Consider the following 14,725-nt stretch of genomic DNA (forward strand, 5'->3'; position numbering starts at 1 on the left):
CTTCCACAATTCTGTTGAAAATCTGGTCCATGCCATTATCTTGGGATTCTTCTCCTTCCTGTATGCCTATGATTCATAAGTTTGGTCTTTTTATGGTGTCATACAATTCCTGCATATTCCATTCTTGTGATTTCTTAAATTTTTCATAATCTTTGCTTGAGTGGTCTAGTTTGTCCACTTTATCTTCCAGTCTTGATACTGTTTTCCATTTCATTCATCCTATTGCTGAGGCTTTCTCCTGTTGTTTCTAACTGGTTTACTGAGTGTCTCACTTCTGTTCTGGTTTGTTTCTTCATTGCTGCGACAAAAAACTTTGACCACTACCAACTTGGGGAGGAAAGGCTTTATTTAGCTTACATATCCTGGGTCACAGTTCATCCAGGAGCCCAAGGTAGGGGCTCAGGTCAGGAACCTGGAGGCAGGAGCTGGAGCACAGGCCACAGAGGAACACTGCTTACTGGCTTGCTCCCCTGGCCCCTGCTAGCCTGCTTTCTTATGCAACAGAGGCCCACCTACCCAGGGGTGGCACCACCCACAGTGGGCTGGGCCCTCCCATATCACTCATCAAGAAGATGCTCCTTAGCCATGGCCACAGGCCAATCCAATAGAGGAAATTCCCCAATTGAGGCTCCTTCAACCCAGGTGTGTCAAGTTGACACTAAAGCTATCCAGCACAACTTCCTTCTTCATTTCTGCCTGAGTATTCTTCAACATTTCTAACTCTTTTCTGAATTCATTCAGAAGTTTATCCTTATCTTCCTTCAGTTCTTTGATTTCTTTGTGTGTTCTTTAAATTCACAGAATTCTTTTATGTTTATAATGGGTATATGTTATTTTGGTTTTTCATGTTATTTTTTGACATGTGAATTTCTTCTGTAGTTTCTGATTCTTGTGTGAGACTCAAGCCTTCAAATTTAGGTCTGCTTCTTTTTGTAAACTTTAAGTGTCTTTGTGGTTTACTTTTGGGGCATGAAAAGCTGGTTCCTTTAAGCTTCCAGTTCTCTCTTTTGTTTTATATTAGAGTGGCTAGATTTCGTTGGTTTTCAGGAGTTCCCACAGAGGCCCAAGTCAGAGGATCAGATGCTCTCAGGCTTTCTCCTAAGGTCTGGATCCCTCCAGAAAAGATTTTGACCTCAGGAATTTGGGGGTTAGACTGGCCTGGGAGCAGGGCCCAGGAAAGATGCTGGTCTAGGGCAGCTGGTGGCCATGCCACTCAGAGATGCCAAGGGATATGGGGGCGGGAAGAGGCCCCAACGGCTCCTGGGGACTGCACTGAGGAACTAGGTTTGTCTGAATGCAAAGGATCAGGAAGAGGAAATGTCAGCCCCGGCATCCATGATAGATGCTGGCGGGTTGTGCAGCCCAGGGAAGCAGATGGAAGTGAGGGTGGGACCAGACCCCAAGGGCTCCGGGGAGAGAGGCTGGGTGTTGTGCAGACCAGCGATGCAGAGGGAGTTGAGGGAGGGCCAGTCTCAGAGGGCTCCTGGGGACCCGAAAAGGAATTGGGTTGGTCTGGATGCAAGGATCAGGAAGCAGTGGTGGTTTCCCTGGTGCCTGGGGCACCAAGACAAGGAATGCGACAGGTCCCCGGCTAGGAGGAGAGATGGGCGGGGGAGATGGGATGGTAAATGAGGCTGGGCGAGTGAAGGGGACGAGTGTCTGACTCACCTGGGAGAGAGGCCTTCAGGTTATGCCAGGCCAGAGTAGCAGAGGGAGGTGAGGGCGTGCCCTGGCCCAGAATGCTCCTGGGGACCCGAGAAGGAATTGGGTTGGTCTGGATGCAAAAGATCAGGAAGCAGTGGTGGTTGCCCCGGTGTCTGGGCACCAAGCATGTATAAGTGTTATGCCTGCATGTAGTTAAGTGCACTTGTGTCGTGCAATGCCAAAGGAGGGCAGAAGAGGCTGTTGAATCCCCTGGAATTGGGAGTTATGGACAGTTGTTAGCTGCCATGTGGGTGCTGGGATTCAAACCCAGGTCTTCTGCAAGAACAAGCAGAGTTCTTAACCGCTGAGCCATCTCTCCAGCCCTTCCTCAGTATTTGTATTAATAAAATATAATTAAACAATTCACAAGTCCAAGTTAAAAAAAAAAACTTTTTTTTTTTTTTGGTCTTTTTGGAACAGGGTCTCCCCAAAACCCCAACTGTCTTGGAACTTGCTATGTAGACCAGGCTGGCCTTGAATTCACAGAGATCAACCTGCCTCTGCCTCCCAAGCGCTGGGATTAATGGCACGTACCACCATGCCTTGCTTAAAAAAGAAATCTGATTTCTTTAATCACAAAAACTAATTAGTAATCCTTACCTATATCTTCCTAGTAACATAATGTTTTTAAAATAACAAAAATCAAATTAAAAATTATATACTAGTTTAAATTTTCTAATATATTACTCTAATTTTCTAAATGTTTTTACTTGCCATTATCCCCAAAACAAATTATTTTCATTTTCACACTTTACAAATTGGATAAATTCCAAAAATATTCCAAAATACTCCAATCACTGCCATGCCTACATATTTCACAACACAAGTGCACTTAACTACATGCAGGCATAACACTTATACATGCTATACAGGGCCTAAGATAAAAACGTTACACACATTCTCTAAGTCTACACAACAAAATCAATTGTTCACTGTCTCCTGATAACTTCTTTGATTAATATGCTGCTACACCTCTACCATTATTAGAAACTGCCACCATTCTCTAAAATAAAAGTAGCCCTATCTCTCAACTTTCCTTACAGGTATGAACTTTAATGAGACAACAGAGACACCCAATATATGTCACTCACATTTGTTCTCATTCAGGTTTGCCAGGACCACTATCACAAAAAAATTAACAGGCTGAGTCCCTTATGACTATGAAAGAGACTCGACACTGGCATGATTTAATGCAAGCTCCCACATTCTTCCTATGCCATACATTTTCTTTAACACTGTGAAAGACACAAGATATCATTATCTCATGCCCTTCTTACAGCACATACCCCTTCATTTTCAGGAGGAGCAAGCTCACAAGGTCTTCAACCTAGTAAAATTTAACAGATGGATGATGCTGTGGAAAAACTTGTGACTGATTTTGCCTTTCGCCTTACATACCTATCATGCTGGAATGCAGTGCTTCCTGTTTCTTATCAGAGAGAAAACTATGTAAGTCACATGGTTTACAGGAATCTGAAACTCAGAGAAACTGAAACTTATCATGCTAATAGGGTATCTCGCCCGCTAGATTGTAATAGGATACTAGTCTGCCATGCTAACAAGGGATCCCATATGCTGTGTTATGATTGGACTGTTACCCCTATATAAGCCTGGACTTTCCTACAATAAAGCAGATCTGTGTCACTGAACCTGGTCTCCTGCGTCGGAATGCAGCAACGCTGGTGCAGACTCCTCACCAGCCCTGGGGTCCGGACTGGATGACTGATCAGAGGAACTGAGAGAGCAGAAGAGCAACCATAGCCGGAGGAGAGCAGCCACAGCTGGTGACCACAGGATGAAATGCACGCTCCAACTTTCAAACGTTTATATTCATGTTACTGTTGATACAGTTTCTGGATTTACTTGGACAACTGCTCAAGCAGAGCAAAAGACCAATCACGTCATTACTCATACACTTACCACTTTCACTATGTTAGGCCTTCCTCATAGTATTAAAAAAATAAGGATCCCACTTATGCCAGCACTCACTTTACTTGCTTTTTAGCTGACTGGTATATTTCCAACACCACCATGATCCCATATGTGCTGGATAGCTTTAGTGTTAACTTGACACACCTGGGCTGAGGGAGCCTCAACTGGGGAACTGCCTCCATTGGAATGGCCTGTGGCCATGTCTGTGGGGCATCTTCTTGATTGTTGTGTGATGTGAGAAGGCCCAGACCACTGTGGGTGGTTCCACCCCTGGGCAGGTGGGCCTCTGTTGCATAAGAAAGCAGGCTGAGCAGGGGCCAGGGGACCAAGCCAGTAAGCAGTGATCCTCCATGACCTGTGCTCCAGCTCCTGCTTCCAGGTTCCTGCCCTGAGTTCCTACCTTGGGCTCACTGATGAACTGTGACCCAGGAGATGTAAGATAAACTCTTTCCTCCCCAAGTTGGTTATTGATCAGAGTATTTTGTCACAGCAATGGAGAAACAAACTAAGACACCATACAATCAAGCAACTATTGATTTCCTGTTACTAATACATCATTTAGGTTGTAAACCATTTCCTGAAATGTATTGGTTTAATATCACCAACAATTCTAATATTATTCAACAACAAATAAACCAAATTTTAACAATTAATATTCATGAAGGCAAAGCCTGGGCCTGGTCTGACTGGTTTTCCTGACTTTACCCATTCTTAGGACTATTCTTTTGTTATTATTCATTATCCCTTGCTTAGTAAAAATGTTTTTTAAGCTAAGTATCCCATTTTACTAATAAATTTAAAACATATGCTTACTATCAATCAGTTTACAAAGAAAGAGAGACATGCTGCTGCCTCCCTTGTCACTTAAGGACAAGAGCACTCTGTTGACTAAGAGAACAGACTTCTGGCACTTGGCTCACTGAGTTAGCAGACTTCTTCGGGTGTTGCTGATGCAGAGGTTTGAAGGAGAGGATGTCTGTTCCCAGGATGCTGGGACTGATAAGATACCTATTTCTGGGATGCTAGGAACAGGCTGTCAAGTCCCTAACCCTATTTGTGTATGCATCAAAGGAGACCTCCTTTGATGTGACCTGGCCTTTCATGTGCTGTACTGTTTTCTTACTATAATAATGGGAAAAATGCCTATATGTTTTGTATTGCCTGAGCACTTATGTGAACTCTGTATGAAATTCCAACACTAACCTTCCTAAATAAAAGCTTCTCAAAAGGAGAGCAAAATGCTCTTACATATAAAAATAGAACAGTCAAAATAATTCTGAACAATACAAGAACTGTGTCCCAGTATGTGGCTGATTTTGGAGAAAGTTCCATGGGGTATTGAATAGAACCTGAGAGAAGGACAGCAGGAGACAGGTGTTACTAAGGGAGAAATGGATAAAATGGGGCTATTTAAATGGGAGAGGGGAGGGTTATGCAAGGAACCTTGGGGATAAAGGAAAAGGAGGAGCTCAAGAGAGGTGGGACCATAGGAGACCGGTATTATCAAGGGAGAAATGAGGACACTTTAAATGGGGAAATCATGGTGGAAGGGTTAGAGACAGGGGAAGAGAGAGAGGAGAGATAATAATACCTAGATCATTGAAAAAAAAAAAAAAAAAGAAAAAGGAATCATATTAGTCCAACAACCTAATGACAGATTACACATACAGTATCTCTACATGAGTCCATGTGTATAGCTAAAGGCTACACAACAAGAAACAGTGCCAAATAGGAGATACCCTCCTTTGAGTTGTTGGCTAGGGTGGCCTAAGGGACTCCCAGAATTACTCAGGCTATTGCCACAGCCCTTGATGGCCTCCCAGAACTTGAAGGTCAGACCCTATGGCTGAAGACAGAACATTCTTCGGACACAGGATTTGAAGCAATAGAGCTGGAGCTGACCTGAAACCACTTCCCCTGAAGGCTAGCTCTCATATCTTTGGAGAGCACTATGATGGTGCCAAGGGAAAACATCAATCGATGGTCCAACACCAGCTTCAAGACCAAATAACCACATCAATGGCCAACACAGCATATGACATTAGTGCAGTAGTGGCACGTTTATCACAGGGGCAATCAACAGCTACCTAATTGGACTAAAAGCCCACTCAATGGGAAGAAACTTAAGTGCAGTACTATAAACATAACCTAATACACATGGCTGGAGTGGTCACAGATCTTAGAGAAAACCCCAAAGACTAATGTAGTTTCTTACTATGTCCAAAATATGTATCCATATATTTACAAATATCCCAGTCACCACTCATTTAAGAAACTCATTTTGCACCAGTTGGAGACTATTACCAAGTACCACAACTAGTCACACAGAGTCATTGTCTAAAGCAACACATCTACAATGCAACCTCTATATCTAAGGCTCATGGAACATAGAACAGGGGTAAAGAAGAGAACACTAATGAAATCTCTCAGTTCTTATTAATGAAGCTCCCTCATACAACAGAGGGCCAGGAACACAAAAGGTCACAAATGGCCAAAATGTAGAGATCAAAAATCTGCAGAGAGCTGGTCCTTGGATTGAACTCCTATATTAAACTTCACCCACCCAGGGCTCAGGGACCATTGTGGAAGAGGGGGCAGAAAGATTTTTAAGAGCCAGACAGGAGGTGCATGACTATATGGAAATAGTCCTACAAGCTCCTGGTACTCTGCTCATATGATTCTATGGCAATGGTGTCAGCATATACTAGTCACATGTAAACTCAGCAAAGTTTTTACATAGACAAAATCCCAGCATGGAACTGCGGAAATGAACAGCAGACCCCAATCTCAGCTGATTGAAGAGCTGATCTTCCTAAAACAAGGGAATTTAGATAGGATGACTAGACCTCAGTGGATGGACTTACACTGGGGAATGTCTAGAGACACTGACTTGACACAGTGGGCCTTAACACTGATGACAGAGTATATGGTTCCAGTGGTGGGGGGAGATATAGGAGGGTGCCAGTGAGGACGGGAGTTTAAAGATGATTAAGATTGAGATATTGTGCATGAAATACACACAAAAAAAAAATCGATAAAAAGATAAGGAAAAAATTACCCTTTAATTATCCTTTCTAAATATATCTTTTTGTTCTCCTTTCTAAATGTTAAAGTATACCCACACATGCACTGTTTGCACATATGTGTGTGTGTGTGTGTGTGTATACACATTATAGGCTAGGATCCATATGTGAGGGAGAACATGCATTTTGGATGGAATTTTTTTTCCTCTCTGAGACTGGGTAGCCTTGCTTAATAGCATACATGCTAGGTCCAACCATTTTCCTGCAAATTTTGTGACTTCACATTTTTTTAAAGTCAGACTTTATGTACAGTAACACAATGTACATATCAAGTAACAATGTAACAGAATTATTTGATATAATTTTAAACAGAGAAAAAGGAGAAAACTTCAGGCTACAAAATAAATTTAATCGCCAGGCATGGTGGTGCACGCCTTTAGTCCCAGCACTCAGGAGGCAGAGGCAGGTGGATCTCTGCGAGTTCAGAGCCAGCCTGGTCTACATAGTGAGTTCCAGGACAGCTGGGGCTACAGGGAGACCCTGTCTCAAAAAGACCAAAAAAAAAAAAAAAATCACTTTTTCTAAGTGAGTGTGAAAAATGTTTAACAAAATAAGTGCTTCTCATATAATGTAATTTGATGAAATACAGAGTATATCTTAAGGTTCAGAGAATGCTGTATGTTAGCAATTTGTCATATTTATTCAAAGTACCCACCCATCTATCTTGGTAGGTCAAACTCAGATCTGTATAACCTCATGACCATAACTGACATCTGGAAATAATTTCAAATATAACAAATAAACAGAAGCTCACAAATTTCTTCCTTTTTTTCCTTTCTTTTGTCCTCTTTTATTCCCCTTTGATCTGTTGAAAAGTCATTATGTATCCAGGCTGGCGTCAAATTTACAATGATCTTCGTGCCTCAGTTTCCCAAGGGCTGGGATTATAGGTAAGAGCCATTACATCTAGCAAGTTTTAATTTCAATAATTTGAACAATGTTAACCACAAAGTACAATATTATGAAAACTGGGGAAGAGTATAGACATGGCAACATGGAAGAAAAACAAACCAAAAAACAAAAACATTGGTTTTGCTGAAAGGAGGATAATTTAAATGGAGTGTTAAAAAGAACTAACTATATGCCAACAAATTGGAAATCTAATAAAACATTTGTGCTTCATGTAGTCCGATTTGAGCTATTCTGGTTCTTGACAATTTACTCTTTAATTCCTGAACTAAGATTTAAAATGATTTGGTTAAATGAAACTATAAAAAAACTTTTGACCTGCAAAGTCAGGTGTGGTGGTGCACACCTCAATCCTAGCACTTGGGAAGCAGAGGCAGGCCAGGACTACATAGTGAGATCTTGTCTCAAAAAAAGAAAAAAAAATGGGGGGTTGAGGGGAAGAATGGGACTGCTAGTGACATGGCTCAGCAGTTAAGAGCACTGACTGCTCTTCCAGAGGACCCAGGTTCAGTTTCCCCACACCCACACGGGGACTAACAACCAATGCCTTCTATTGGCATTTGTGGGCATCGCATGCATGGTGTACTTAAATATATACAGGCAAAGCACTCAGATACAAAATAATTTTTAAAAATATATATTTAGGGCTGGAGAGATGGCTCGACTGAGTCTAAGAGCACATAATATTCTTCAGAGGACCTGATTCAGTTCACAGAACCCACATTGGACAGCTCACAACTGCCTCAGGGATCCCATACCTCTAGCCTCTGAGGGCACCTGCACTCACATGCACAAACCCACAAAATCAAAAAAATAAGAAAAAAGTAGTTTTTACCCGCAAGAAGTCATTCTGCATACAAATGCTAGGCAAGTCTGGTGTCAAAACACAAGTATCTGTCATGAAGTTTTCATATTCAACACTATCTGGAAACTGACTGCATCCTAGCTGTGAGCTGTGTCCTCTGACCGTGAAACCACTAGTAGCTGATCCTTTCACTTGATGTCCTTGAAACTCAACAGGCTAAATTATTAAAATAAAATTACATAAGTATACATGTATTGACATGTATATTCATAATGTAGTGACATATATATTCATAATGTACATGCAAAGAAAATAATAGATAATTCAACCTTTTATTAAGTATTTACTAATATTACTTAATGAAGATATTGGAGGACTAATGCTGAAAACCAGGAAATCCTAAAACATATTTAAGGGCAAATTAAAGAGCATCAGTTTGGGCTGGAGAGATGGCTCAGTGGTTAAGAGCACCGACTGCTCTTCCAGAGGACCCGGGTTCAGTTCCCAGCATCCACATGGCGGTGAGCAACCATCTAAAACTCCAGTTCCAGGGGATCTAATACTCTCTCTTCTGGCCTCTGGCACTGCGCAACACATGTAAAGACAAAACATTCATTCACATTAAATATTTTTTTTTAAATATTATCTATTTATCTATATTCAAATTGAACATTAATAAGTATGACTTATAAGGATGAGGACAGTGATAATGACTAGGCCTGAATATTCAGTTGTTCTTTTGCTATGCTTCTACTAAATCTCTCTCTCTCTCTCTCTCTCTCTCTCTCTCTCTCTCATACACACACACACACACACACACACTTTATATAAAACAGAATGCATCCTGATGTTTTTCTTATACGCCTCTTCAAGGCAAAGACCATCATTTTGTGTATCACCATATTTAATGCACTATCTGGCATACAGAAAGCAACCAGTAAGCAGACAATCATAGAAAGTAAAGAAAGAGAAGGAATAAAGATGCACTTTGCTTTGCTTGAAGGTTCTGTAGGCTATCAGGATTAACTACCCAGATGGATAGAGGGTTCTGTGCATCCCCATGTATCTGCATCTTCCTGCTTCTAGACCAAAGTCTTAAAAGTATGATTCCAAGGCAAATTTATTCCCTCAAAAAGATTTTTTTCATTCCCTCCCTGTGGTCTGCTTCAGTCTTCAAATGGCTTTCTCTGCTGCCCCCTTGAGGGTTTTAGCAGTTTTACTCCACACAGGGTTTACGAAGGCTACCCAGGACATGGGAAAATAAGATGGCTAACAGGCAAAGGAATGTCCTTAAAGGATTTCTGATGGATGAGTTAACTAAAGGACAATGATGTATCACCTGAATCTACTATTTTTCAAGAATAAACATTCTAAATCTCATTTGAAAGGAAAAGCAAACCTGTTTTCACATAGAACTTTTGTTGAAAAACAATTTGGGGGGCTGGTGACAGAATCTGGCGACTCTTACATGAGAGGCAGGTTCTCTGTTACTCAACTACAACCCCAGCCTGGAATTATGCTTCTGAATTTAAAAATATGCAAGGTCAACAAAAGCAAAACTTGACTGTTAAGCATTTTATACTTCTTCTTTATTTGATGGGAATATCTACTCCACACACAGAAATAAATGCCTTGTCTTTTATGCTGTCATGTACCGCTCTTCCAATGGTAGAGCCGGGGTTTTAGGAACAGTCATTTACACACAAAGTCATTTACATGCTGTTCTCTGCCAAGTTTTGATGTGGAATAAGTAGTACTTGAGCTATATATTTCTATATATTCAGTTGAAATAGTCATGGAGGAGTAGACCACTTAGTAAAGGTTATAAAAATATTCATCTTGTTCAGCACAGACAGGTAGATCTCTGTGAATTTGAGGTCAGGCTGGTCTACAAAGCAAGTTCTAAGGAAGTCAAGGCTGCATATTGAGACCCTGTCTTGCGGAGGGGGGGGGTGTCATTAAAGAGCTTCTCTTGTTCTTAAAACCAGGCTAGAGCCAGGGGTGGTGGTGCACGCCTTTAATCCCAGCACTCTTTCAACTGAAACTAGTGAGTTTGAGGCCAGCCTGGTCTACATAATGAGTTCCAGGTCAGCTGGAGCTACAGGGAGACCCTATCTAATCACATGAGTGAATTTTAACCTAAGCTGAAGCATGGGTTCAGGACAAGGGAACACGGTTTTCTGAGAGGAGAAACCCGAGCCACTCTGGAAAGTGGGAGATGGCTTCTCTAGGCAGCGCCTACAAAGACTGTGATGTGAGAGATGGCTTCTCTAAGCAGCGCCTACAACGACTGGGGCAGGCTGAGGCTATATATACACCAGTTGAGAGCCCTTTTTTGGAAAATGAAAAGCAAAGAGAAGTGAAAGAAAGAAAAGTTTCTGGATTGATGCGGGCTCAGCAGGTAAAGGCAATTGACAAGCCTGACAACCTGAGTTCTCCAAACCTCCTGGTGGAAGGAAAGAACAGATTCACAAAAACTGTCCTCTGACCCCTACGCAAAGGCTGTGACACACACACAACCAACCAACCAATCAATCAATAAATAAATAAATAAATAAATAAATAAATAAATAAATAGAAAATTAAAAAAGAAACTGGATATAGCTGCACATGCATGTAATCCAAGAAGGTTTGGACTGTACAGTGACAAAGGAAGAAAAGAGATGGTTCAACACAGAAGGGTCCTTGATGCCAAACTTCACAACCTGGTTTTGATCTCCAGAACCCACATAGTAGAAGAGAGCTGACTCCCACAAGCTGTCCTCAGAACCTCCAAAAGTGCAATTTACCACACATGTGCTCACAAAAATACAGACAAAATAATAAATAAATAGATGTAAAAAACTAAATTGTGAAACAAAGAAGGCAAGAAGGTCAGTGATTAAAATAGACCAGTAACATGGAGAATAATGTAGAGTAAAATGAAGACAAATGAAGCATTTCATTTCTTTTCTGTTGAACATGTCTGCTAGAAAATATAATGAGAACTGTCACTCCAAAAATGCTAACAGAATCTCAAGTGAGAAGCACCAACCTTGATGATTTATTCTAGAATTCCAACTCACCCTAATTAGTGTAATTATTTCTAAAATGCTACCATGGTTCCCAAACTGAAAAAAAAAAAAAAAAAAAGGTACTCTACAATGCCTTAGTAAACTTCATCTAAGGAAACACAGTATCACATGATTATCTGTTGGGAATGAAAAAAACTTACTCAATTTCAACATCTGACCTCACTGTATTTTTTTTTTTTTATCTGTCTTTTTGACATAAGGTCTCTCTATAACCCAGCTGGCCTAGAACTTGCTATGTAAACCAGGTTGGCCTCAGACTCACAAAGATCCACCTGCCTCTGCCTCCCAAATGCTAGGATTAAAGGAGCATACCACCAGGCCCAACACTGTATCTTTTAATGACATCATGTGTCTTATTGTTTTGAGAGGTTTTTGTTTGTTTGGGTTTTTTTTTTTTTTTTTTTTTTTGGTCTTTTTGAGACAGGGTCTCCCTATAGCTCCACCTGGAGCTGGCCTGGAACTCACTATATAGATCAGGCAGGTCTTAAGGTTGCAGCAATCTCTTGCTTCTGCCTCCTCAGTATAGGGAAGAAGTCAGCTGGCATCTTATCTTTATAAAGCTGGGTTTTTAGAAATTGCTAAGACAAATAGCAAATGTCATAAGAAAATCAATGTGTAACAAAAAATAGTGGTGCTCTCTAATCTACTCTGAGGCTTCAGAAATTGTATAGTACCCCAACATGGACATATATTGCATTAGCTATGCTTACCTGAAAATAAAATGCTAAGTTATTAGATCATACTTATAGTTTAATGCTAGCCTTCAACAAATAGAATTCTTATGCATTTCTTTTGGCCAAGGAACAGAATGAAGAAAATTCCTGAGATGATGGGAGTCGTGAGCCAAGACAGTTTGGGCCCTTCTGTATTGTTACAATTTTTATATAAATTACAGAACATTCTTTTTTCTTTTTTTTTTAAATGTGTATGTGGGTATACTGCCTGCATGTAGATCAATGCATCTGTGTCATATACTGCCAGTGGTGGTCAGAAGCGGGCATTGGATTCCCCTAGAACTGGAGTTAGAGATGGTTGTTAGCTGCCGTATGGGTGCTGGAAATGGAGCCCCATCCTCTGCAAGAAGAGCCCATGCTCTTAAACACTGACCCATCTCTCCAGTCCTAATTACAGAACATTCTTATCAAAATCAACTATAAGGGAACTGGAGAGATGGCTCAGCAGTTAAGAGCACTGGCTGCTCTTGCAGAAGACTGGGGTTTGGTTCCCAGCACCCACATAAAAGCTAACAACCATCCATAACTCCAGTTCCTGGGAATCCGACACCCTCTTCTAGCCTCCACAAGCACTGAACACACATGGTACATATACATACATGCAGGCAAAACACTAATACACCTAAAATAAACCAAAAATAATTTTTAAATACCATACATATATGAAAATGTCAACATGCAACCCATTATTTCATACAAGGAACATATAGTAATTTAGAAAGAAGTACATATATACCTGTTCAAAATCCTGTTGTAGATGACACTTTGGTATAGCTTCTGAAACTGTGTCAAATGGTTTCTTACCTATAATGGAGAAAATAAAACTTTATTCATTATTGTGAATAACAGTACTTCTAAAAGTACTTTAAATTTACTTCTAAAATGAACAGAAACAGAGAATGAAACAGATTTTAAGAAACAGGGACTGTGATAAAGATTCAGAGTACTATTCTGTTTAGGCTGCTACATTTTTATGGCAAAAATTCAATACATTTAGAATGGAAATTCTTACTGGTTACATTCTAAGCCAATGTCTTAGTAGGGATGTGACCTTGTATTTTTCTTTGTAATTTAAAAAAATAACAAATTCTAAGCTAATAGCTAATCATCTATATTACAAATGCTAAACACAAAGCACTGACCACTACTGAGAACAAAACTAAGAAACCACTGCACAGCTGCACTCTGGCTGTGCTGTGGTTGGTTTTTGTCAACTTGACATAAACCAGTCACGTGGGGAGAGGGAACCTCAACTGAGGAATTGTCTCCATCAGATTAGCCTGTGACCATGCTTGTGAGGCATTTTTCTTTCTTTTTTTTTTTTGGCTTTTTTGAGACAGGGTCTCCTTGTAGCCCCAGCTGTCCTGGAACTACGTAGACCAGGCTGGCCTCGAACTCAGAAAGATCTGCCTGCCTCTGCCTCCCAAGTGCTGGGATTAAAGGCGTGTGCCACCATGCCCAGCTGAGGCATTTTCTTAATTGCTAACTGATGTAGGAGAGCCCAGCCATTGTGAAATCCATAGGTAGGTGGACCTAGCTGTATAAGAAAGGTAGCTGAGCGAGTCAGTAGGCAGGGTTCCTCCATGGACTCTGCTTCAGTTCCTGCCTCTAGGCTCCTGCCCTGGCTTCCCCTGATGATGGACTTAACCTGTAAGACGAAATAAACCCTTTCCTCCCTCAAGTTGGTTTTGATCAGTGTTTTATCACAGCAACAGAAAGCAAACTAGGACATATATGTAACCAGAGAAAAGAAAAAGTACCTCGTGTTATTTCTAAACCTATCTTGAATCCATCTGAGTATAGTTTTAAGAATCTTGTTTTTTCTTTTTAAGCAGTGTGTCCACACTGGTGAAATAGCAGTGAACAAGACTAATTAAAAACCCCTTCAAAAGGGAGACACAATAAACACATAATTCAGACAGACAAATTCAGATTGATAAAGTGTCACATAGAAAGGTAACTCAATACAGAGTAATTTACAGATCTCTCCTGGGAGTAGCATTTGAGACCTGAAGATCAGCTATACCGCGAAAAAGGCGTTCAAGAGAAAGAGAAAGCAAACAATACAAAACAGAAAGCTGGCAGACAAGCAGAAAGGAAAGGAGGGCAAGGTGGCTAGGCACACCACCTCACATGATGTCTATTTAAAACTGGGATTGTTTTTTCCAGGTTGGGGACACAGCATAGTAATAGAGCATTTGCCTGGCACATGTATGACCCTGGGTTCAAGCCACAGCACTGAAAACATTTTTTTTCTTAAAAGAAAAAATGCTATTTCACATTCAACAGGGAATAGAGAGATGGCTCAGAGGTCAAGAGCACTGACTGCTCTTGTAGAAGGCCCAGGTTTGATTCCCAGCACCCACATGGTGGCTACAAACCATCCTTAACTCCAGTTCCAGGGGAATCTGATACCCTCTTCTGACCTCTGTGGCATTGCATGACACAGGCAATACACTCATACACATAAAATAAAAATAATAA

General features: G+C 40.8%; 1 protein-coding gene across 10 annotated transcripts in view; it reads right to left on the reverse strand.

Annotated features, from left to right (window-relative positions):
- Positions 1 to 14,725, reverse strand: part of Zgrf1 (zinc finger GRF-type containing 1) — a 108,454-nt gene that overhangs the window by 72,552 nt on the left and 21,177 nt on the right. For 8 of the 10 annotated variants that reach the window (XM_029563856.1, XM_029563863.1, XM_029563859.1 and 5 more), the window contains 2 exons: positions 12,978 to 13,045; positions 8,464 to 8,649 (listed from right to left, as the gene is read on the reverse strand). In XM_029563856.1, coding sequence (XP_029419716.1) covers positions 8,464 to 8,649; positions 12,978 to 13,045 — 254 coding nt within the window. The remainder of the gene's footprint in view (positions 1 to 8,463; positions 8,650 to 12,977; positions 13,046 to 14,725) is intronic. The other 2 variants (XM_029563861.1, XM_029563858.1) reach the window with 1 other exon arrangement.

This window comes from Nannospalax galili, unplaced genomic scaffold (genome assembly GCF_000622305.1).
Source record: "Nannospalax galili isolate Female #2095 unplaced genomic scaffold, S.galili_v1.0 scaffold216, whole genome shotgun sequence".
In the NCBI taxonomy this organism is placed as follows: domain Eukaryota; kingdom Metazoa; phylum Chordata; class Mammalia; order Rodentia; family Spalacidae; genus Nannospalax; species Nannospalax galili.